Source organism: Hermetia illucens, chromosome 2 (assembly GCF_905115235.1).
Source record: "Hermetia illucens chromosome 2, iHerIll2.2.curated.20191125, whole genome shotgun sequence".
In the NCBI taxonomy this organism is placed as follows: domain Eukaryota; kingdom Metazoa; phylum Arthropoda; class Insecta; order Diptera; family Stratiomyidae; genus Hermetia; species Hermetia illucens.
The window spans coordinates 115,932,066-115,959,044 of record NC_051850.1 but is presented as its reverse complement, the minus strand read 5'-3'; the positions used below and the strand labels follow the sequence as shown (position 1 = coordinate 115,959,044).

General features: G+C 38.0%; 1 protein-coding gene across 6 annotated transcripts in view; it reads right to left on the bottom strand.

The window, feature by feature from the left end:
- LOC119649514 (ribose-phosphate pyrophosphokinase 1) overlaps window positions 1–26,979 on the bottom strand; it is a 61,650-nt gene that overhangs the window by 30,113 nt on the left and 4,558 nt on the right. The window contains exons 1-3 of one of the 6 annotated variants that reach the window (XM_038051687.1): window positions 10,353–10,520; window positions 9,547–10,298; window positions 4,354–4,579 (exon numbers count right to left, since the gene is read on the bottom strand). In XM_038051687.1, coding sequence (XP_037907615.1) covers window positions 4,354–4,579; window positions 9,547–9,652 — 332 coding nt within the window. In that variant the 5' untranslated portion in view covers window positions 9,653–10,298; window positions 10,353–10,520. Of the gene's footprint in view, window positions 1–4,353; window positions 4,580–9,357; window positions 9,496–9,546; window positions 10,299–10,352; window positions 10,521–26,979 lie in introns of those variants that run through there. The other 5 variants (XM_038051688.1, XM_038051690.1, XM_038051691.1 and 2 more) reach the window with 5 other exon arrangements.

Sequence of the window (26,979 nt, the reverse complement as noted above, 5' to 3'; positions counted from 1 at the left end):
TGGTAATGCAATTGTCGCCCCTACTTAATATGTGACCTATCCACTGCCACTTCCACCTCTCGATCACAGTGAGTGCCAGTCCTTAGTATATTAGGTTTAACTAGAAGAAGGAACATCAAAGCAATTTTCGGCAGATAATTTCTGCATAACAAGTTAATCCAAATGGCTTTAATGATTGCTCATAGTCGCAGATTGGCAGGATTTTATAGCAAAGACTCGAAACCTGTCACAATTACGAAATTACGAGATAGTTTGAATTCTGATGTCAAAGACGTGATTAAGGTGCAAGGAAAAGAGTACTTCACTACAATTTAATAGAACCGTATAATTGCCAGCGCACATCACGATGTTGGCTAATGTTACCCTGCCCTCATTTCTTCAAAAATAGCAAATATCATGAGCTGGAAAATCGAGTTCAAAGTTCAGCGTGCAGATGTTAGACTATAGGTAATGAATTGGCAGCCAATTTTCAGAAAAGCTGTACAGATTCAAGTCTTACCGGCAAATCTGCATTGCATGTTGTATAAGTCAAATCAGCTATGACCGTATTTATTCACAGCTGATTTGTCAAGTTCAGAGTAATAATTATGGGCGAGTGCGATGCGTATTGTGAAGTCTTTTTGCGTATCTAGTTCCAATCCTAGTTATGCTATAGATGTTTGTATCTGTCTTTGTATTACCCACCATGCTATAAGTTTATCACTTGCATAGCAGTGAAAGTGGATCACACATTTGTTGAATAGAAAGTGAAGGAACAATAAAAATAAGAAATAACAAGAAATAATAAGAAATAAATAGACAATGTGAATATTTTATGATTAGAAGAAGTAAACAGAAAACATAAAGCCTTGCGTTGCATTAACTACTAATACATCTGGCATTCTCTCAACACACCCCAAATTATATGGAGATAATAATCCCACTATCTTTACATGTCATTGCTGTTCCTTTTTGAATGGTTTCTTTTTCGGCCCCGGCTCCCTTCTCAAAATTATTTTAAAATAAATAAACTGAGAAATATCCGGTTATCACAATGATATTGGAAAAAGTCTGTGCTGCTACTTGGAAAGCGGGCACTAAAATTACCCGAAAGCTCCAAGTCTTTTTAACATCTGTTTCAACCATATCATAGATCATAGATATCATACAATTTCGAACAAAGAACTACATTAGCTTGTGGACCAGGTATCGATAGACCTGTTGATTAGTCGGCGAAAGTTCCAAGTTCACACTTCAAAAGAGAACAACAAGTTCATTGCATGGCATATCCAGCCCTCCGTTATCCCAAAGCTGTCCCAGAAACCAGGAGGAATGGAAACTTCTCGAGAAGACCTAGGGGGAGCTGAAACCCAGTTCGGTAAATTCACACCAATGGCGAATAGATATGATTAACGCGCTTTTCTCCATTTAGGAGATAATGACAACCATATATTTTCTTGATATTTATGTCTTTATAAGGTGCGATCCTGGCTCATGTTAGTCATTTTAAAAACCTTAACTTGAAAACACAATTTAAACTGGATCTGGGTTGCTGGACTTAAAGTCACATATCATCTTTAAAAAAAGAAAATAGAAATTTGAAATAGCCTGCATTTCAGATGACTTATTTGTGCAATTAAATCTTTATTAAAAGGTTTTGCATAAAATCCATAAAAGCCAATGTTCTGAGCACACAAATGCATATAACTCATAAAAACTACTCAAAAAAGCATTTTTAGTTTGGGTTGACCACAAACGACGTAATTCTACTGGGAGAATCTATCGCGACGAGGTGGAACATGGACATTTGCCGTGCAATAGAAATCATCAAAGCGTTATATTTAGGAGTTGAATAATAGAAATACTTCAACGAAAATGACGAGATAAGCTTTTGAAAGCAGTAGGCAAATAGCATAATTACACATGCTTTGTGCTATTGTAATGGGTTATGTACCTTAACACAACAGACATAGTTTCCTCACATGGCGTTGACTTATGTATACGTTGAAATTGACCTTTCTCGAGAAACTGCTGTGAATTAATGGCATGAAAAAATTATGAGTTTTCTCAAAGTTTTCAGTGAAATACTTCAATTATTCACATTTCTCGGAAATAACAATTTCAGGAATACAGTTGATATTACTTTTTGTAGGAACTTAATTCTCTACATAGAATTAAAACCGACGCAGGAGAAAAATGAATTGTCTTTAACTAAGCGACTTTTTTTTGCTGGAAATGATAAATATAGGTACGGTTTTCAGATGTGGTGAATTAGTCCTGAGATGATAGCTGACTAAGAGCTAAGCAAAAAACAATGATTTCATGTGATGAAGAAAGCAATAGAATAAAATTAGGAATGTCGTTTCTGCCACTAGTGGACTTTTTATCAATATCTACCGATATTTCAAGAACCACCTCACACTGAGGAATACTATTAAACATGCACAGCAGAATCATATTTTCTAAAAAGTATTAAACAGCGTTTATTAAAGTGTGTATTCACTGAAAACAGCGATAAGAGCAAACTCCTCCCATTATCAATACTAATACATCCTATAAACCTTTGTAATAACCAATGTTTTGACTATGAATAGGGTAGCCCACCCAAAACCACCAAATAGAAAATGATTCCTTAAAACAAATATTTATACTCATTATTTTGTTCTTAATAGTCGGAAGAACAAAGTGAAATCTCATAACCAAACGATCAAATAATCGATAAAATCAGTTCTACATGGGCATTGAGTTGTTTTATCAAGCCGAAGCCAACACACTTGAACCATCAAGATTTAAAATACGATATCCAGAACATAATTGAAGCACCGGAGTAGTCGACTGTAGTCTTGTGTGGTCCAAAATGTCTGGTTACAGCGTATTAAAAGAAGACGTGATTTTTTTTCCGTAAAGTTAACAGCTTTGATTTTTCGGTCCATTACTTATCAGATGAGGAACTACTGTTCTGTAAAATTGGAAGTTATTGCGAAATTAATAAAGATCCATTAGTCGTGAACAAAGAATACAAAATTCCGAAATAAATGAAGGGTACTCTGGAAATGTTTTATTATAAACCATGACGTAAACTTAATTTTCCCCAGTTAAAATCAATTCGATTCCAATCACTTGAAACATATAAACAATCTCTCACTAAAAACAACATCATCTACGTAAAGTAATACACTTGGCAATTATTATGCTAAAAATCGAACGTCGACTTATAAACAAGATAAGGTGGCTCCATACAGGGCAGTCAACAACAATATTTTCCCTTATTATCCTCCTGGAAAGAATTTTCTTATTTTCTTAAGACATGATTTCAAGTACTGAAACAGAAGCAGTACTTTTATTGAAAATAAATATTTAACTTGTTGAAAATAAATTCGATGCGGGACTTTATCGAACTAATTTTGTTATCGGCAAAACAAGAATAATAGCAGTGGCGGTCTGCCGATTATATTTATGTGTTCTGTCTATCTGGCATGGGAGAGTGAGTAGTGGAATGGATCATGAACTTTTGGGCGAACTGCCAATTACAAAACAGAAAAAAGCTAAGAGATAACGACAGAAAAGTTACCGCAAAGGACGATGAGTACATGACAATTAATACAAATCGAATTCAATTCTGCCAATTTGTAGATTTTTGTAGAAATAAGAGGACCAACTACAAAACTATTTTCTATATTGAAACTTAGGAAAATATGTTAAAATTCTTAACTATTTTAATATTTGGATCCAATGGTTCATAGTGAGAAGAAACGATCAGCCGGCCAAGCCGGGGTACGTGAGAAAATGTCGGCCGCAGTCTCACGTGTCTCCCTGAGTAGGCAAGACACTCAATGGAAACCAGTTGCAGAGGGCCAATTAGCAAACAGCTGACACAGTGCGGCAAGCACGTTTTGGGTGAGACGTTAAGGCGACATTTTAATTTGCCATTTTGGCAGATGCATTCTGATTTCGAGGAAAATGTTTGACGTCTGTTTGCTCTGAGTATCAAATAATTGAAATAATCACGACATAGTAACCATGCCTAGAACAGCGTTATTAAGCGGCCGGGTGAAAACAGATGTATGGTTACGGGGTGAGGCGTGGCTAAACTCATCAAGAACTTTGTTATCTTGGTAGTTTCGAGATGTCCGGACAATAACGTGACATAACGCTTGTTTCAGCCATTGGAGGCTCCATTGGCCTAACCTCGAAAACTCATTTAGCTTTAGACTCCTTGATTCGTATTCACTAGAGAGAAGCACATTCGATACACTTTTCTTCATTCAAAACACTTCACAGGTTGGCGTTTAATCGATAGCTACCTGGAGACTACATAGTTTCTAGGTTAACTTTTTTTCCATTCAGATAAAGAAAGTAAAGTATTTTACTTACCACGTCTCTAAATTGCTGAACTTTTTCGTAACCACTTTGCCTAAATCGATTCCCAATCGGTCGACAATGCGCTGGGCCAAATCCGGATGCGAAGTTCCCGAAAACACTTTAATATTCGGCATTCTGGATTGTAGATGATTCGAATAAGTGTTTGACTTCTCCAAATTATGCCGGATTAAACTTTTAGCGCGTATCGGATTAGCAGATCGAACTGGCATCACACAATCTACGAGTTGAAGTTTTATTTAATACGTTAATATGAGGAAAAATGTATAGAATTCTCTGTCATCGTTGAATTCATTTGTGTGTGGATGTGTATAGTGGTCGGTAGAATGTATTGTATATGCTGAGAGACATTAATATTTTACAGTGATAGATCGAAGTTTTTGAATGCAAATGGATTACAGTAAGCTTTGGAATAAAAGTTGATAAAACTTAGACTTAGTATTGTCCTAATTTCCCATAACTACAATTAGATTATCAGGTAATTAGGCAGGTTATTAGCTGCGAAGAGTTCATTCAATTATTCTACACTTCATTGTGAATAAAAGAAAGAGAAGAGTTGCGACTTTACCAAAGACAATCCTAAGACCGTTTGAGAAATAAGGACGGTTACTATAGTCTGAATGACCGTGCAACATCCAGACTTCTCAAAGAGTAGGTGGGGCCTTGAATAGTATTCATTGTTAATTTATTGCATCTTTACGCCAGGTAGCGACCCCTGTGAAGGGAGGATTAAGAATTCACATAGTATTGCCTGCTTGTCGTAAAATGCGTTTAAAAGAGGTAGAAATCTATGAACAAGCAATCAAGCAACCTGCAAATTTCGAATTTTTAATTGCTACGGAACCGTTCTCCATGCTTCAGATTCACCGGTACTGGTTTTTGACTACCATAATAGACGAGTTGGTTTTTGAAATGTGCCTATGGTCGCGCAATTTGAACGTGAGTTCCAGGGCTGGCCTATTGTACTCAAGGTTATTAACGTAGATTTTCTCAAACTCTTCATAACATTTAAGTAATGGCGGTTGCCGCCTGACCTTTTGCGAGAAATACAAAGCGGACCACACACCACACATTTTATGTAGCAGCATCTTCATCGGATTTTTCGGAATTACAGAAAAAGGTTGGTATATATACGAAAATTGTCTGGAAATAGAGCTATCATCGATAAAAAGTGAAAGTACGAAACATAGATGATTTCTTAAAAGTGTTGATAGAATGCGTAAGGAACATCTTGCATTATTATTTGCATGTGATAAAATTCAAAAATTAAAAAAATCGATGCTTATCTTTGCTTGTTATTTGTCCCAGTATAATCTTAGAAAATTCCTGCGACTATAAGTGACAATGGGCGAAATGACCCAGTAAAGTCCAGTAAACAATCGGAGCAGCGGTTGAGGAGAAAACAGCCAAAAACTTTTTGGGATGCCCATGAAATCATTTTAATTGATTATCCTGAAAACCGTTTTACAGTTGCAGGGCAATATTATATTACATTAGAGTGAACGCCCATGATATGCCTAGGGTGAACTTCTATGTTTTTTGGTTTTGATTACAAATTATATTTGGAGGAAACCTTTTGTGAGAAATTAGTATTTAATAATAAGTCCTTAAACCACATGGAGGCACAATAAAACCCTTACCTTTCTCAGACATGGGATATCAGTAAGTTAATCTCCATTTTCGGGAAACGCTTTCGATATAGCTATCACTAGACAAATTTGTAAAATATAATTATAGAAAAGACCATGACTTTTATATACAAAACTATTCCAATTTGTTAGATCACTTGGGTGAAAAATTCATTAAAACTCTTGTGAGCTGTACTTCTGAATAGAAAGAAACAAGTCGGGAAACGGGAAGCTCGGCGCTTCAGGTGTTGAAACCTTTATTTGTTTCTTGTGAGTATATTTGAGTGCAGAACTATCTCATTTGTACGTAACCCGTAATATGTATGCATCTAGCATATCAGACCACTCACTCTAGTGTGATATTGTTATTTAGTACTCTGGGTCGCAGTAAATTTGCAGCTGCGGTGGATCGACAAGGTAATTTGGAAAAGTCTGATTGGTCCATTCACAACAATTCAAATCGGGAAGATTGACCTACATGTTAATTAATTTTTTTTTTGGATGGATTTCTCTGCAGGGTGTTGCCAGAAATGCAATTTTTACCCCTCTTTAATGTGTGACCTATTCACTACCATTTCTGCCTTCCAATCACAGTGCTTGCGAGTGCCAGGCTTGTGCGCCGACCAAGTTCTTCGTTTGAGATAGTATCAGGCAGGGTACTCCGATGATACGTGCGGACAGATGTGGCTTGGAACTTTTTGGTAACAGGGGAGTTCACTTCGTATATGCTGAGGTAACTGCATTTCCAAATTTTAAACAGGTAGCGTAGTCGAAGTGTTTGAGGGAATATGCCATATGCCCCCACGTCCTCCGGGCTTTACGCAGTGTAAAGAACGTAATCAATAACAAGAAATAATATTGGTGACAGGATGCAAAACTGGCGGACTCCGCTTTCAACCTCAAAGTCTCCCGAGGTTTTACCTTAGTGCATCACCTGGATTTCACGCCATCATATGTCGCTCTGATAATGACTATTAGTTTCTCCGGAATGCCCCTCCTGCGTAGAGTACTACAGATACACTCCGTGTTCACACTATCGAAAGCTTTCTCTAAATCGACGAAGAGTTCTAAAATGATCCGTAGGGCTTTGTTGTGGTCCATGCAGGAGGATCCGGAATGGAAACCAGCAAGCTAGCTATCGACCAAGCACACTTCATGTGACATCACGGAGTGACCAATTTGTATCTTATCTTCGTGAAAGCATACGGTTTAGTGTTTGTTACTTTTTAGTTTTTAAGTAATCAATCAGTTTTCAACAGAAAAGTGGCCTTTTGTTGCGTGGAAGGACAATCAGTAAATTTACCTTATGTTGCGACAGTAATGGGAACAAGCTATTTAGCAAATTCTGACATCTTACCTGGAAGACGTCTTTCTTGATAATTCACATACGAAATTAAGTTTAACACTGATATTTTGATAAGTAACTTCTAGTAACTTCCTTCACAGGACTATCGAAAGATTCGCGACCACATGCAAGCTCCTTCGTTAAGCGATATACACTTCTGAAATCATGCGACATCTTCCGTTTTCCCGACCAAGCAGCAAATTCTCTCTTGTCACGGTGTACACTACACTTAACTTCTCGGGAATTCGCTCGGTATCGGAGTTGGACCGTGTCGTGCCCACCATCGCTCACAGCGGTCAACAGAGTCTTCAACCCCTTCCGTTCATCGATACACTTCAACAATTTCGCAGTCAGCCAGATCTTATGACGCCACTTGGGGACGTCGTCAACGACCTCTAATGGCAGCCCAATGCTCATCGATATTGTCAAGCGGATTACTCAGTATATCTGCCATACGATCAGCAACATAGCTCTCCCACTGCCAAGCGGTAGCTGTATCATATAAGCGATCGATGGTGAACTTAGGAGATCACAGCTCCCCGACCCTACGAAAAGGGGCAGAAGCAACACGCACGTGAAGCGACCACCAGATGGTGATCCCTTTCGAGGCCAATGTCAACGCCTCTCTTGTTACGCACATCCGGGAGACAATACCTAAATCTACTGCTGATCACGAAGTGGGCGATCTGAGTATTCGTACGGTGTCAGTCAATTGAAACCCAACTGGCAGGCTCTGTGCTCGAACAATGTGCCATGTGGAAATTGCAGAAATTCTCAAATCACCCACCATTATCGATATGGTCACAAAGACCCTGTTTCTCTATCTCTTTTCCGAGCAAGGTGCTGTCAGAGCCCACCTTGGCATTCAATGCCACTTTTAGCAAGTCTCCCCTGAACTACGTGTAATTGTTCGTAGAAAGCATTCTTCTCCAATATATCGGAAGTCTCCATTGGTGCGTAGCATTGTACAATTGTGATCCTCCTCAGCCTGGACCAGAATCTTGCAGTTAGAAGTCTGTCGGAAACCGGCTCCCAATTCCCTATCTGAGGCTTTGTTCGCGTTTCGATAGCAATAAAGTTTAAAAATTTGCAGATTACCAGCCCATAAATGTATACCCCTTTTAGTCGTCCCTTACGACAAGCAGGGAAAACTGAGTGTATTCTTAAGTCCGAACAGAGAATTTTGAGAATAGGATTAGTATGATGCGGTGGAAAAAAAAAAAAAGTTATGCCAAGAAGTAGCATGCATTTTCATGAAATTTGAAAAACTAATGATTCTAATTGATTAGTATTTCCCCTTTTGTCAATATTAATTCGGCGCAATATTACTCAAGTCATTCACTATAAATTCGCACTTCTTATCATCGACATAGATGTTACGTGCAAAATACATTTACATAAATGTACCAGCTCAATACTACGCAAGTACAGAAAGAGAGAATTCTGGAGAAATCAAGCCTGACAAAGTACAGAATCGGAGACACTCGGTCATGCAAGACAGACATCTACTAAGTACTCGTAAATTATTTTAAATGGAAAAAAACATGAATGTATGGAATTTATGCTGAATATACAATTATATATATTGTAGTGCCAAAACTGGTGGGAGAAACATTCTCTTCTTTAACATACATATATAAAACTCCAGTATTATCAGGGAGAAATATGCACACAAACACATGTAATTCGGCACTTTATTGCACAAGCCAGGCCAAAACAAGTAACACGTGCATGAAGCCGGGAAAACATGGAAATTATCTGATCAAGCACGTGGAGTTCCGAAGGTCTACAATTTCGAACTCCATCGATTCTTTCACTTAATGAGGAGAATCTGTGAAAGTGATTTTAAGGCTGCATAAGCAGAGAAGCAAATTATTTCAATAGTAGCTCGAGTCCATTTACTTTCTTTATATCACTATCACAATATCTATCTCTTCTGTTGATACAAGAAAACAGGCGCATGCGCTTTAATCCACCGACATTATTTGATTTCCTTATTTTTAATTAGAAATAGAAAGGCCTTACATTGCTAGCGCGATTTGATTATCCTTTTCACGATCCCAGAAAATTTTAGTAGTAATGATACACCTTATTAAGCTAAATCGAAACACTTGACAAACACCCACACATGTTTACACTGCACCAACTTTATCTAAACTACCAGGATACTTTCTGTCGTCTGGAATAAATAAAATTTTCCGAAAGATATTTTACCTGCAACATGTATGCCATCAAAACCGGTAATTTTGAAGGTGTTTTGCTGTAGCCTTGAATCTGAAGGCGTTTTCTCTTGGTTCAAAGTCAAGGAGTAATGCGACATCAGTAAATTGATACTATTACTTTCCCATATCTATACAAAAAGATATTATATTCAGAACATTCCTAAGAAACGCGTCGTCGCCATACATGTGTACATTACATACTCCGCAAAGCGAGTGTCAGTTTTTTCGAACTGCCGTCTGGGCTTCATTCATTTTCAGCAACGATAAGCAGCCCCGAATGGAATTACATTGAGGTGAATTCGTCGCCCAAGATGTGTAGGGCATACGAGTTGAGTGAATATCATACAAATATATATGTACACATGCCTCAAAATTCGAGTAGAATGAAATCAGTAGTAGTTCTACAGGTTTTCAATTGTATACATACAGCGTCAAAAAATGTTGCAGAAATATTAACTACAATTTTCTTTGAATGATAGCATTGACGTGAAAACTTAAGGCTAAATGAACTGGAATTCTATAGTCTCATACGCCATTATCAAAAGAAAGAACGAATTTTACTAACTGGAGTCGTAATATCTCCATTTTAGCTGCTTTTTCCAACTTTTTCTAATACAATTCTATCTTGGGTGTCATGTATGGTTTTCCGATATATATTTTTACTGTACTAGGCTTTTTTCGAATCTTTTCATGAACATTTCGTGGGAACCTTTACCTATAGGCAAATATCTGTTTCAACGTGACCTGAAATTAAAAAGTGAGTTTTAAAATTGTAAACATTAAAAATAACCAAATTACCATATACAAAACGTGACTTTTGAAATTGAATTTTCATTTCTTTCATAGGTCTGCTTTGATGCTTACACACTATTTAAATTAATAATCTGGCTGCTTTTATTATTTATGCCAATGCTTCGTAGAAGGAAGTCCTTGACATCTCTCGCGAAAAATCCGACCCAAGGCCCTCACGCTACTACAATCATGATGAATATTGATAACAAGTGTGTACTTTTTTACGTCGTGGAATGTATATCCAAGCAAGCAACTCTCCTCAAAGCCACTGGTCGGGCATCGAGGCTTAGACACTCCAATGATAGAGCACATGGTTGACTTACTTCAACATAGTTCGAAACACGTTAGCAACAGCGAGCTGCCAAATTGAAACACGCAATTATGTTCGATTTGCATATTTTAAAGCAAAAAACATGGAAGGTTTTTGAACTTACAGCACGGAAGTGAGGACATGCGGTGATATTGTTCTCTATTTGCCGTTTATTGGTGCTCTTAAACGATTGCAACAATAGTTCCAGAGCAGAAAATCACTATGCACTTTTATGGTCGATTTCATATTTGGTTGTAAGTCAGTACCATTGATTCTTTTGCATTGCCTCTAAATTAATTTCTATAATTAGCTTCTATAAGACGATCTTTCAATAAAAAATTACACCAAAAGGATCAGATGCTCCAACTATAAAAAGAAACGACCATTTCGAACCTGCTACCGACAAATCAAACAAAAATCAAAATTCCTCATTTTTTGCGCCTCATTCAGTAATCATTCCTTCCTTAAACAAATTTTGGACAATAAAAGAAAATACCTAATACGGAATTGGTATCCCCATCAAATCCTGTCATTACCGGCCTCAAATACTTTTGTATGTCGCGGGCTACATTGCACCGGTTTTTCAGGTTGCTGGTATTTGTAATCCCTTACACTCACAGCTACGTAGCAAGTGCCTAATATGTGTTGAATGTCTACTTCAGCATATCCTTCTTTATTTATGCACAAGTAATGCATACAGCTATACTTTTAAGTATAAACTTCAGTAAGCTTCTCATATGGCTGTAAAATCATTTAAAGGTGGTTGAAAAAATCAATTTTTTTTCCTTACATATATAGGGTTTATGGGTCCAGGAGATAGTATTAAAAGAATGATAGTTTGGTTAAACTAAAAGTATTTTATTGATTTAACGCGCTTAAATTATTACGTACGTACAGGATGATGATGTGAAAGCTACTGATGATTTATTACAATGCATTCTATTTATATCCTAAATCTAATTACCCCCACGCGCTCACATCTACTGCTAGGTACATGCTGTACTTGCGTGACCCACTTACTCATGGTTTCCAGATGTGATTGTCTGGGGGTTCCCCATACTTAATGCAATGACCAGATGTGATTGTCTGGGGGTTCCCCATACTTAATGAGCGTCGCTCTAATTATACTCTACGTACCACACGGCCATTCCTGACATATCGCCAGTCCCTGGTGATGTAATACAATAAACATTCATATCATACGACAGACACATATTACAACGATTACATACGTATACACATAATTCTGTGAATCCATCAAGATTAATAAGATGTTAATTAGAGATTAAAATACATGATATGCAAAACATGAATACATCTCATAAATAAAATACAGTAATCAAAACAAGAATTATAGTATCAAAGGAAGTTACATATCATAAATATAGTAGTAGAACTAAGTGCAAAAATAGAAGTTACAGTAAATAATTAAGAGTTACATATTATAAACATGTCGTATAATAGGGATATTATAAAGACATTTTAATTATTTCACGCGATTTCTCGATCTACTGAGATACTGTGTTCGCCTTCATCTTCTTCGTCGTCATCGGGTTCGAGGTCATCAGCAAACCCACGCCACGGCTTCATGTAGTCTGCTCCGGTTGTTGTTAATATTGGTCCTTCGACTTCACCGATCCTTTCAACTTCATACCTATCGCTGTCCTTTACTCTTACCACTTTGTATGGTCCTAAGAACTTGATGGCTATTTTTAGACCTGGTCCTCGTTGGGTTCTTCTGATGGCTACGACGTCTCCGACTGAATACTTGGTAGGTGGTCGGCGGTTTTTGTTGAAGTTTTTGCTATTTTCAGCCTGTGTTTTCTTAATTTGCTCTACTGCCCTTTTTCTGAGTTCTGATCTTGTATCTATGAACCTTTCTTGTTTGGCCTCTTCTATATACTTTATGATCTCCATATCTTCAGGCATTCTTAATTTGGCACCAAACATAAGCTCAAATGGGGTGGCGTTTATTGAACGATGATGTGTCCCATTTATGGCGTGTTGAACTCTCCTTATGAATTTGTACCATTTGTTAGGTTGGCCGAGAGAAACTTTGGAGAATACGGCGTTTGCTACCTGAATAACGCGTTCAACTTGGCTATTTCCTCGAGACATTCCGGTTGTAATAAGATGTAGATCAATCTTGTTTTCTTCGCAAAACTCGTCGAAATCCTTGGAATCGAACCCTCTTGCTCTGTCGGCGATGATGCGTGTCGGAGTGCAGAAATGTTGTTGCAATATGGAAAGTTTTCCAAGGGCTTCTTTGGTTCCTTTGGTTTTTGTGGCAAAAATCCATGTATATTTTGTGAATGCATCCACAATCACAAATAGGTATTTGTAGTTCTTGTTCGTGGATGGTAGTGGACCTACATGATCTATGTGCCAAGTGTGAAAGGGAGCCTCTTCCTTAGGGATTGGTTTGAGCAGCTCCTCTTGTTTGCCTTTCTTTCTTGAAGCTAAAATGCAGGTGACACAGTTGTTAATATAATGATCTACATGCTTTTTCATATTTTCAAATGCGAATTCTTCTTGCAATTTTTCCATTGTCTTTTTTGTGCCAAAATGACCGATGTCGTGAGCTTGCCGAATGATGTCATATCGCATTCCTTTTGGCACAACTAACAGCAATTTTTCGCTTTTCTTTTCGTAGAGCAGGTCGTTGTCCAGGGTATAATTTTTGTATGGCCCTACGTTAAGAAGTTTGCGAATTAATTGCAATTTTTCGTCGTGTTGCTGTGCTCGTTTGATCCTATCCAACAGGGGATCATGTATGAGAAGTATTGAATCCTGTCTGCTCAGAGCGTCGACGTGTTGCATCCTTTGAGCTGATCGATGTTCTATCTTAAAATCAAATAGCTCAAGGAACATGATCCATCTTGCGAATTTCGTTTTCAGCTCCTTGTTGTTCAGTGTCATTTGTAGAGCGGAACAGTCCGTTACTATCTTGAATTTAATTCCTTGCAGGTTTATGCGGAACTTTTCCAATGCTCTTACTATTGCTAAGGTTTCTAGCTCGTAACTATGGTAATTGCGTTCCGTCGGGGTAGTTTTTCTACTCATGTAGTAGACTGGATGGAAAGCATTGTCCTCAGGACACTTCTGGAGTAGAATCGCACCATAGCCATCCTTTGAAGCGTCGGTATGCAGCTCCGTTTCACGATTTGGCCTGTATAGTTGGAGGAGGGGTTCGCTCGTCAGAACGTGCTTCAATTGCAAGAAGGCTTTCTCCTGTTCTGGTCCCCATTTGAAGGTGGCATCCTTGCGTAACAAATTGCTAAGAGGCTTTGCGATGGTTGCATACCCCTTAACAAATTTTCTAAAATATCCCGTAAGCCCGAGCAGGCGTTGTAACTGTTTGGTTGTTCTTGGCTGAGGATAGTTTAGCAAGGCTTCCATTTTAGCTGGTCCTGGCGTGATCGTTCCTTTCTCTACTATGTATCCGAGAAACTCTACTTTCCGCTGTAGAAGCTGAGATTTTTTCCAATTGAATTGAATTCCATTCTTTTGCGCTACCTCTAACACACGTGCCAATCTTTCCATTGCTATACTTCTACATGAAAGAAGCCATCTTGGAGGTCCAGCGTGGAGTGCACCACGGAGTTCGCAACTGAGTCTACGGCATCTTCTATAAGTCGCATTGGTTGTTGTTCACGTTCGACGACTTTGTTGAGAGGCTTATAATCGATGCATATCCTAGCGCGTCCGTCTTTTCGACGAGCAACGACAATAGCACTCGCATATTCGGAAATTCCAGGAACTACTACGCCTTTTTTTGTCCATTCCTCAAGTTGTTTTTTGACATCGACTTCATCGGCTGGAGATAGGCGCCTTGGTCGACATGCAATAGGCTGGGTGTTCTTTAGCCTAATCGACATTTTAACCGAGGTTTGAGGAGGCATATTTGCAGAATAATTTTCTAATAACTGCCTAATTTGCTTCCTCCTTGCCTCTGGTACCTTGATAATTGCTTGACGGACCCCATCTTTAGCTTCGCTTAACTCTTCCTCAATAAGTTGTACGAAGTCGTTGCCGATGATTGGTTCTATTTGTGGTCCTTCCTTACTGAGAAAAACCCTGGCAACGTCGAGTATAGGATCACCTAAGAGGATTCTTGATGGTAAATTTTCTTCTGGCACTACGGTATATTTTAGTATGTACTCTGTGCCATTGATCACCGTTGGTATCCTTACACTTCCCAATGTCCGAATAAGGCCACCAGCTCCGCTGAGTGTTCCTTGTTCGCCGTTCAACGGGAAACGATCTTCGATGCGTTTGTAAAAATCTTCTCTCATTACATTGCGATCTGCGCCACTGTCGACTTGGCAATTCTCGATAATTCCTCCAATGTATGCTGTAATCCGACTGCGATTACCACTTTTGTATTGCACGTGGTTGATTTTAGGTGCAGAATTGTTTTGTGTTTTTCCTTTGTACTGGACGAAGTTTCGAGAATTGGCCTTTAGGCCCTCCTTGAAATTAGAAGGTCGTTCCTGGACTCCTGATTGTCCTAGACCTGGTCGGGTTGCTTCTAAAGTTGCCTCGGTACAGTCTTTTCGGAGGTGCCCGTACTTGTTGCAGTTATAACAACGCTTTGTACCTTGTCTATGGTGGTGCCGACGTTGATTATGCTCCTCCGACTCCCGAGCTTTCATTTTTTCATGAGACTCAAGTAGTTCCATGAATCGCAGGCGAGATGAAGCACCAATAAGTGTCAATTTAATAGATTGGTCATCCGTTACACCATTGACGATGTATTGCCTTATCTCGTCTTCGTCCAAGTTAGCCTGAGATGCTAGTAGTTCCATCTCTTGAACGTAAGCCAAAATAGTCTCATCTCTTCTTCTCTTCCGCTTGCTTAGAGCTTCATGTATGTCTGAAGATTTGACACGTTTTCCAAAGAATTCTATCATACGTGTTTTCAACTCTTCCCATGATATTATGCCTTTTTGACCATCGAGCCATTTCCGAGCGGTACCTATTAGTGCTCTTTTTGCCGCTATGAACTTCTCTACGGGAGACCAAGCATGAATTGTAGCATCTTCGTCGACTCTAACGATCCACGCCCGAACTGACTGGGTTGGAGAATCAGCACTGTATTTCTGCAGTTGTTCCATCGAGACTGACAGTGGTACGCGCCTAAGGACTTGCTGCAAATCGGATAATATTGTTCCTGCGTCAGACATGCTGCCTGTTGGTGTTCGATTAAGCTGCGAATACATCGCCCGGTTGTCTGCGACCGGTGAAAATCCAGAACCGTTGGCATCATGGCGATTTTCCTGATTGTTGTTCGCCGTGAGGATGCCAATAGAATTTCTATGAGTAGCTTCAGCTGTGACCATAGAATTCGATTGATCCTGTGTTGGAGTTGAGGCTGCGCCCGTCCCTTGCTCTGTTCCGGCCGTTGCTGCCGCCGCCTGCTCTGTCACAGCCGACGCTGCTGCTGCAGCTGCTGCCGCTGCTGCTGCAGCTGCTGCCGCCGCTGCTCGTTCTGCTGCTGTCGTCGCTGCTGCCGCTGTAGCCTGCTCTGCCGCGAGTTTATCCAACAGCAGACGCCTCTCGTTTATCCATGATTCGCGTTCATGCTGCACTCGAGCCAAAAATTCTCGATTGCTTTGAGCCTCGTTGCTGCGTTCTGCCAGCATCGCTTGAAATTGCTGTCTAAGTTCGGCTAAGGCGGATGAGAGCTCGTTAGCTTGTCGCTCGGCTTCTTCACGACGCTGTTGTTCCTGCTGAAGAAGCTGTTGATGTGTCATTGTTGTTGTCTTGGTGCTTCTTGGAGGCTGGAAGCGCGACGGGGCGATTACCGATTTCTTTTGATTTTCAATCGTTATTTTAAATTTTTTCGCACTCACAGAAACCACTTTTAGCACGAAAATCACATCTATTTTCACGTATATTGGCTATTAAACAAACACTATTATTTAACTTTTATACAACTCGCGAGTATTCACTTGCTGCTCCACGAAGGAGGTCTCCACGTCAAGGAGATTTATTGCTCCACTAAGGAGATATGACGGCTCCACTTAGGAGAAATGCTCCACCAAGGAGAGATTACGGTATTCGCGAAGATTTGTGCACCAATCAACGCGAATATTAATCAAACTTCTAATTTACTACCTTAGGACGAGCCCCCATATAGGGTTTATGGGTCCAGGAGATAGTATTAAAAGAATGATAGTTTGGTTAAACTAAAAGTATTTTATTGATTTCACGCGCTTAAAGTATTACGTACGTACAGGATGATGGTGTGAATAGCTACTGATGTTTTATTACAATGCATTCTATTTATATCCTAAATCTAATTACCCCCACGCGCTCACATCTACTGCTAGGTACATGCTGTACTTGCGTGACCCACTTACTCATGGTTTCCAGATGTGATTGTCTGGGGGTTCCCCATACTTAATGCAATGACCAGATGTGATTGTCTGGGGGTTCCCCATACTTAATGAGCGTCGCTCTAATTATACTCTACGTACCACACATATGTATTTCGAAAGTATAGCATATTGACAATGTACTGCCAAAATCTCAAATTAAAATTCCAAATATTTTTAAATGTATAGCAAAAAGAATGGACCGCGCCGCAATGGGTAGATAGGAAATGGAAATTAGCTGGCAGCAACTACTTCAATCGTCCCTTCTATATATGATAATACCCTCGATCCCATCTTCCTATAGTAAACTAATATCTTGGCATTATATAAAAATATGGTCAAAAGGTAGTATAAGTCCCACAGCGGAATGTGGATTGGTACCAAAAATGGAGCATAAAACATGGGAAACGTATGGTGAACCCACACCAACAACTGTTATCTATTTCCATCTCGACGTGGTGACTGCTAGGAGTTCTTTCTTAATGAAAAGCTGCAGACGGAGAAGGATGAAAACGAGTCTCCCGCGCCTAAAACCAGGACAAATTGTACCAACTGATCCTCCAAGTTAGCGATTGGATAGGGCTGACAACCCTACACGGAAAACGACTTGTTATGAAGCCGCAAATAAAGCTTCGGACAGGATAGACTTCACAACGACGAACCCGGGAAAGAAAATGGAAGAATGATTTGCGTATTCTCTCAATGAAACGTGTTTCTGTGTCCAGATTCCCTGTCCCAATATAAAGCTGATGTAACAGCATAACTAGAAAAGCGTTAGACAAGGACCGGTTTCCTGGAGAAGAGCCACTACACGATATATTATAGTGGCCATCCAGTAAACCATGTGCTCAAAGTAGGTTTCTTATTCAACCAAAAGATGCAACCTGTTGTTATCAGCTTTGGGAAGATAACCGAAAGGCTATTCACTCTGCAATTGCGAGGCCCCTACAAAGGAAAATCGAAGAAGGATACCTTTTACGAGGTAGTAGAACTAACCTCGAAACATGTTCCATGCATTATAACAAAATCTTGGAGATTTTAACAGCCAAATAGGGACAGAACCCCTATTCAGGCGATGCGATTCTTAGCTTACATAAGTATAAGAATATCAATGATATCGGATCGCGGATTATTCAATTAACTGTGTCATACGAAGTGGTTGTTGGAAGTACCTGGTTTGCGTGGAAAGCGGTCCATAAAGAAACGCAGGCCTCTCCAGACAGGGTCACTTTCAATCAAATTGACCACGTGTTAATTGAACGCCGCCACCTCTCAGCTTTAATGAATATCGGAATATATAGGAGGGACTATATAGACTCGGATCTCGTTGATGGTGTTCGATGCTCGAATAACAAAACCGCCTAGTATCCCCTCTGACAATCAGGTGGAAGTGGACATAGTCCTCATCACAGTCCTCCGTAACATCTATAAGGGAGAAATGGATGCCGCAATAACCGCAATCAACAGGAGTCCTGGAAATGGAGTATCGACAACTGACCTTTACAACCATCTAAACAGCGTTATCATTGATATGGCCAAAAACATACTTTCCCCCGTCACAAAAAAAAAATTTAACAGTTGATTTGACGATGAATATAAATCAGCAACGGAACGGAAGGATGCTGCAATCAAGTAATGTTGCACTCTCAAAAAACGCGGGCACTACAACTTTGAAACCGTCGATAATTTTTCCTAGGGTCGAAAATCACAACCGATAACAGCTCCAACGGTGAAATCCGCGGACGGCTGTTGGCAGCCAACAGAGTCTATTTCAGCTTACAAAAACTGTTCCGCTCTTACTGTACAAGACAATGATCGTGCCAGTTCTCATGCATTCGTTGGAGAATTGGGTTCTTAGCAAGAAAAATTGCGAACTTTTAGCCGAAAAGAATCCTCCGCAAAGCTTTTTGGCCCCATACAAAAGGATGGACGTTTCTGTAGTCTATATAGCGACGAGATCTATGCCCATCTGGTTGTCGTGGGCGGGTAATTTAATCCGTAAGGATGAGGCTGATTCAGCCCGAAAGATTTAAGGGTAATACGTATAGTGGAAAAATAGCAGACCCTGCCTCAGATAGAGCGATGGCGTAGGCCAGGACGCGAGACAGCTTTTAGGGATATCGATTTATTGGATCTAGGCGCAAAATCGGGTTATTTGGAGATTTTTATTATGGCAAGCATAGACCGGATGCCGGCTTTTTTGCATCATTATGATGATTAGGAAATAAACAAGTCGGGAAACCGGAAGCTGGGCGCTTCAGGTATGAAAGGTTTTGTTTGCTTCTTCTGTAAGTATATTTGAGTGTAGAACTATCATATTTGTACGTAGCCCGTTATGTATATGCATTTAGCATGTCTGACTACCCACTTTAGTGTGATATTGATATTTAGTTTCAGTAAATTTACACGGTAAATTCAACTTTGAGCTACTGTAACTTCGTTACTAATAGTATGATTTTGATCAAACTTGGGGATAATATGATTCATATAATATTTTATACTACTACCAACTTTTATAACTCTGGGGTAAGCTTTAAGGGGTCTGTAGGGGGTTTTAGTCAATTTCCCCAAAAATGTGGTAATATACTATTATTAACTTAATTTGAAGAGACTGTTGAAATATTATCTTTTACATTTCATACAAAAACTAATTCTTTTCCTTTTTTTATTACTGTACCCTAATAAACCTTTTATTTAGAAAAGAGATAAAATCCGGAACTCATTCTTTTACTGTTTATACAAGTGTGCATGTAAAATGAGTTAGATAAATGCTTGTGGTACATATAGTTACATATCTGCTAGTTTTGTTCAATAAGTACAGTCTTCGATAGACCTTTTTTAAGTTGGTTAGTCACTCCTTGCTTAATAGAAAAGAATAAATAAAATTAATAATAGAAAAGAACAATTGCGCTTTCATTTAAATAGACTCTGTGCCAATATTTCAATAGGTTATGGGCCCAGTACACGTTGTGAATTAGTTTCGGTTTTGAAAAGTAATTTTGAACAATACAAAGACAGTGAAGAATAGTGGATTCTGTGAAAATTGAAAAACAATAAAATATAGGTAGTTATGTATCGTGTTAGTGCGAAAAGAAACATTAAACCCTTTGACGGTGAAAAATATAGTGTCTGCAAATTTCGAATTCGCGCCTTATTAACCGAATTAAATGTTGTGCAAGTTGTAGACAGTGAAGTTCCAGATGAAATAACCGAAGAGTGGAAAATTGCAGAAAGGACTGCAAAAAGTGTAATAGTAGAATATTTAAGTGATTCCTTTTTGAGTTTTGCAAAGGAAGAAAATACGACAAAAGAAATAATAAGTGACTTGGATGCAATATACGAACGAAAAAGTGTCGCAACCCAATTGGCTTTAAGAAAGAAGTTACTCTCTTTAAAGTTGCAAGGTGATACAAAACTGATAAAACATTTCACTAATTTCGTCGACATTATTCGCGACATGTTGGCGGCTGGCGCAAAATTAGATGAAACTGATAAAGTTGCACATTTGCTGTTGTCATTACCGAATTCGTATGATGGTGTGATAACTGCAATAGAGACATTATCAGATGATAGCTTAAGTCTAGCTTTCGTTAAAACACGACTGTTGGACCATGAAGTTAAATTAACGAATGAGGGACGAAATTTATGTGAACAAGTGCTCCATGTTGAAAATGTGTCATACAATAAAAAGAAATTTAAGCAAAAAGGTGCTATGAATAAAAGCGACTTTAACAGACATAATAATAAAATTAATAAATTAAAATTCCCTAAAAATACAAGAAAATTTGAATGTCACCATTGTGGAAGGAAAGGGCACATCAAAAAGGACTGCTATTATTATAAAAACTCTAAATCGAAGTTCGATAAAAAGAATGAAACTATGGATAAGAAAAGTGAATCATCAGCAAAGAATGCTTACGCTTCGGGATTCGCATTTATGATTGGTGATAATTATGAGAGTGACCACGTGAAGAATGAAATAGAATTTGTCATCGATTCTGGTGCATCCGACCACATAATAAATAGAGAAGATTTAGCAAAAGACTTTGAGCATCTTCAACATCCGTTGAAATTATCTGTGGCAAAGACTGGATCATTTATAACAGCAACTAAGAGAGGCAAACTGAACGTAATCAGCAAAATAGGGATACAAGGAGCATTAAAGAATGTTTTCTACTGCCCGGAAGTTCCATACAATCTATTATCTGTAACAAAAATGCAAGCAGCTGGAATGACGATAATTTTTTAATGAACGTGGTGTCGTTGTTCAAAAAGGTGGTAAGACCTTGATGACAGGTGAGCATTTTAACAGTATTTTGAAATTGAATTTTAAAGTTGGAATTTGTAAGACAGAAAATATTGATCGCGCTTTCAATGTTACAAAAGTCAATTATAGCCTGTGGCATCAACGATTAAGATATATAGGCAAACAAAAGTTTATAGAATTGAAAAATAAACAAATGATTTATGATTTAGATCAAATTTGTAACATAATTCCTAGTGATGACTTGTGTGAAGCTTGCATTAAAGGTAAGCAAGTCAAGCTACCATTTAATAAAGAAAAGGATAAAAGTCATGTAAAAAGACCATTGTTTATTATTCATTCTGATGTTTGCGGTCCAGTATCTCCTACGGCTATAAACAACAAAAATTATTTTGTGTTATTTGTTGATGAATATACACATTATTGTATGTCATACACGATTGCACATAAATCCGACGTTTTCCTGGTTTTTAAAGACTTTGTGGCAAAAAGTGAAGCACATTTTGATTTAAAAGTAGTAAATTTATATAGTGATAATGGAGGAGAATATCTATCAAATGAAATGAAGGACTATTGTTGTGAAAAAGGTATTACTTATCATTTGACAGTTCCACGAACGCCACAGTTGAATGGTGTTTCGGAACGAATGGTAAGAACGATAACCGAAAAGGCTCGATCCATGATAATTAGTGCTTGTATGGATAAAATTTTCTGGGGTGATGCAGTTCTCACTGCTACCTGTTTAATAAATATCACTCCAACTAGAGCCCTAAAACAAACCAAGACACCATATGAAATGTGGCATGGTAAAATGCCACAAATAAAATATTTGAAGATATTTGGTTCTACTGTTTTTGTACATAACAAAAACAGTAGAACAAAGTTTGATGATAAGTCTTGGAAGGGAATATTAGTTGGATACGAGCCAAATGGTTACAAAGTATGGGATGTTGAAAGAGAAAAGTATGCAATAGTAAGAGATGTAATTGTTGATGAACTTGATTTTATAAGATCAAGACCTATTGCGAAATGTGAAGGAGTTAATAAAAGAAACTCTGAAGATAAAACTGATGTCTCTGACAAAAAGTCAAAATCAGTAGAAGGTCAAGTATCTGAAAATATATCAGATAAAAATAATGTGCAAGTAGAAACTGATTCCGCTGGTATTCAATCAAAATCAGTAGTTGACCGTGAAAAATCTGATAATAGTAAATCAGATGTGACAGATCCCATGAGTGAAAAAAATGAAAATGAAACTTCTGTAAAAGAGAATAATAGTCCGAATTCATCTGATAGTGATAAAAAAATTCCGAATGAACCAAGGAGAAGTGATCGAATTAAGTGTAAGCCATTGGTAAATTATAATGAAGATAATATAAATGATGATCATATTTTATGCGCTCAATCAATAATTTGCAAAATTCCAACTTCATATAATCAAATTAAAGATAGTGATGATAAAGATAAATGGGAAGAAGCAATCAGGGAAGAACTAAATTCTCTTTCAATTAATAAAACTTGGACTTTAGTACCAAGACCAGAAAATAAAAATATTGTTGATTGTAAATGGGTTTTTACAATAAAAAATGACGAATTTGGAAATCCATTAAAATATAAAGCACGCCTTGTTGCAAAAGGTTTTAGTCAGCAATACTTGGTAGATTATAATGAAACCTTCGCACCTGTTGCAAGAATTTCTAGTTTCCGATTCATGATTGCATTCGCCAATCAATTTAATCTACTAATTCATCATATGGATGTAAAGACAGCCTTCGTAAATGGCAAATTAAAAGAAGAAATTTATATGAAAGTTCCACAAGGAATATCATGTAAAGAGAATTTAGTTTGTAAACTGAATAAATCCCTATACGGTTTGAAACAAGCAGCAAGAAGCTGGTTTGAAGAGTTCGATCTTGCTTTAAAAGAAAGAGGTTTTCGTAGTTCACCTGTTGATAGGTGTATTTATATTTTAGACAGAAAAGATATTTCGAAAAATATATATGTAGTACTTTATGTTGACGATCTTGTGATTGTGACTGCTGATATTGATACATTAAATAATTTTAAAACTTATTTGATGAATAGATTCTCAATGGTTGATTTGAAAAAAATAAAGTTATTTTTGGGAATAAAAGTTACTAGGAATGGTGAAGAAATTACTTTAGATCAGAGTGCATATATAGAAACAATTCTGAAGAAATTTAATATGCAAGATTGTAAAGCGGTTTCCACTCCACTCGAAAGTAAATTAAACTATGAAGCTCTTAGTTTAGAAGAGAACTACAATGCACCTTCTAGAAATCTAATTGGATGCTTAATGTATGTAATCGTATGTACACGACCTGACTTGAGTGTAGCTGTTAATATTTTGAGCAGATACATGAATAACAATAATCAAGAGTTGTGGAAATATTTGAAGAGAGTATTAAGATATTTAAGAGGGTCCACTAACATTAAATTAACATATACAAGAAACAATTATACTAATATATTAATAGGGTTTGTAGATTCTGATTGGGGTGGAGATGCTAATACAGATAGAAAAAGTACCACTGGATATCTATTCAAATTATTTGAAAATTGTACAATAGCGTGGAATACTAGAAGACAAAAATCAGTAGCAGCTTCTTCAACAGAAGCAGAGTATATGGCTTTATTCGAAGCAGTTAGAGAAGCATTATGGTTGAAATCTTTATCAGAAAGTATCAATCTCCATATCCCAGAACCAATTATAATATATGAAGATAATGTTAATTGTATCAGCATAGCAAATAATCCGACCAAAAAATAGTTATCGTTCCGATGCTTGTAGTTCTTCTAAATAAAAATAAAACTAGGTAGCTTGCTCCTACTACAATATATTTTAATAGTTAGTAAATACGTATTTCGAAAGCTACTTACTTTCTTCCTCAGTACTTAAGCTACTAAATCATTGGGAAGTTTTTCCTGAATTTTTAAATAAAACAAATTAAAAGTCTGTAGGGACAGATTATAAAAAGTTGCTTAAAAGCTAAAGATCCGTATGTGGGTACAGATTCTAAAGGGTAAAGAGAAAAACGTAAAAAGGTCCACATGCAGGTAGGGATAATATAATAACTTTTAGGGTTCATGGCCGTCAATTATCAATAGTTAGTGGGTGGTGCGGTCTCCGTGTTTGTCAGCGAGTTTTTTGATTAGCCTTGATGCACAATTCCCTCCATCTGTGTTCATCAATTTTGCCGCATCCTTTCGCAATATTTCCAAGCTTTCCCATGCGTCCAAGGTGTGTGGCTTATTCACTTGTCGTACCAGCTCAAGATTTGCCCTCGTCACAGAATGCCCCTCCTCTATGACGTGCATCGCAACCGAAGAACGCACCGTGTTGGCTCCTCGTCTTTCTCCCCGAGGAGCCAACACGGTGCGTTTAAGCAACTTTTTATAATCTGTCCCTACAGACTTTTAATTTGTTTTATTTAAAAATTCAGGAAAAACTTCCCAATGATTTAGTAGCTTAAGTACTGAGGAAGAAAGTAAGTAGCTTTCGAAATACGTATTTACTAACTATTAAAATATATTGTAGTAGGAGCAAGCTACCTAGTTTTATTTTTATTTTAATCCGACCAATCACAAGAGATCGAAACACATTGATATTAAGTATCATTTTTCTAGGGAACAAATAGAAAGAAAAATAATCAAAGCTAGTTATATTTCAACAGATAATCAGCAGGCAGATATTCTAACGAAGCCCGTATCAGCAATCAAGTTTAAGGAGCTCAGAACAGCGATCGGCTTGGAGTAATATAAGGTACTTTAAGTGAGTGGTCTGATTAGGTTTTGACTGGGTTTTCCTAATCCTTGCAACAAATGTTGGACTACAGGTATTTTGTAATTTTCCCAGAACGAACATACAAAGGAGTGACTCTAGCATTTTTGATAAGATAAATTCTTAGAATTTAAAACATTACATTTCACACGATTAGTTTTTGAGGGGCAGTGTTGAAATATTATCTTTTACATTTCATACAAAAACTAATTCTTTTCCTTTTTTTATTACTGTACCCCTAATAAACCTTTTGTTTAGAAAAGAGATAAAGTCCGGAACTCATTCTTTTACTGTTTATACAAGGGTGCATGTAAAATGAGTTAGATAAATGCTTGTGGTACATATAGTTACATATCTGCTAGTTTTGTTCAATAAGTACAGTCTTCGATAGACCTTTTTAAGTTGGTTAGTCACTCCTTGCTTAATAGAAAAGAATAAATAAAATTAATAATAGAAAAGAACAATTGTGCTTTCATTTGAATAGATTCTGTGCCAATATTTCAATAGAGACATCGATATGGAGAGTATTTTGAGGCCTGGGCACCATAAAGAGGCAGCTTCAGATTTTTCGGTTGGGTAGTTTCTGAGAATGGGTCCGTTAAAGAAATCGTCACTTTCCTTCCCTCCCACTCCCCGCCTTTCTAACAAATCTCAAAACTAATGCCGGCTTCGAAAAGTACTAATCGAGATCTTTCATTTGATACCCCACATGACTATATACAGTGAAAAAAATTTGTACCGCCTTTTATATGTATGGGGATAAAGGATAGTTGGAGTTATTCCGCTATGCTAAATTCTTTTTGGTTACAAGTCCCGTGAGAGGCCGACCAAAGATGCATTCAATGTCTTTAAAAACAACATGATCGGATTGAGTAACAAGCCTCGGAAAAATGCTGAGGCAAGACGAGCCCTGATCATGTTGAGAAATGGGCAAGAGTGCTTTACGCATGGAGCGTGAGGAACGTGCATTAAATGGTGCCGGTTTCGTGAGAAGAAAGAAGAAATGATCTCACTTACGCGATTACCAACCATTACGAATGTGCAAGAATTATGGAACCAAATTAAAGACACGATCCATAAAGCGCCTCCGCAACCCTCGGGGTTATCAAGCCAGGTAAACGGTGCATCAACCGAGGCTTCGGAATGCCGAAGTTGAAATGAAGGTCCGTGAAAAGAAACGCCGCATAAGTTTCTCGAAGTTAACACGCTCGCCAATTGGCAATTTATAAGAATGCCAGCCCGGAAGCAAAGAAAGCGGTCGCTGTCACCCGAGCAGTCCATTACAAAAATTTTTGCGATAAACTGGAAACTTGGGCCGGCACGAACGCACACAGGATATTGAACATTTCTGTTGCGTTAATCACAAAACAGCACTGTGCTTACCGACCGTCGAGCCGCGACGGATAAATGGCGAGAATATTTCGAGCAGATTTCAACTGAATTTGTTCATCCTCCACTTTCACAATCTTTGCTGACATTTGGAGTAGGTCAACCTGTTAGCGCAACTGAAGTCAAAGAAGCAACAAAACGAATCAAATCGAAGAAAGCAACAGTATCTGTTTAGGAATATCGACGTAGAGTCAGTATTAGGGATAACCTAGGGAAGCAACAAAACAACCTGAATGAATGACGAAGCAGCCTCAAAATGCACTATCGCAATGTTTGCATGAGTCACTTAATATCAGTAATCGAGGAGGCTGCTTTTACAACGGTTTTGATTAAACGTATCACAGTCCTAACCGCGTGTTTTGGTTGAAGATTGCTTGGAATGAGGTAAGCAAGGCTACAATTAAGAACTGTTTCAAACATAGTGGATTTCATTTTCCGTCAATTTCATCGTCGTCCGAATCTAGATTTTGTAGCGGATGGAACGATTC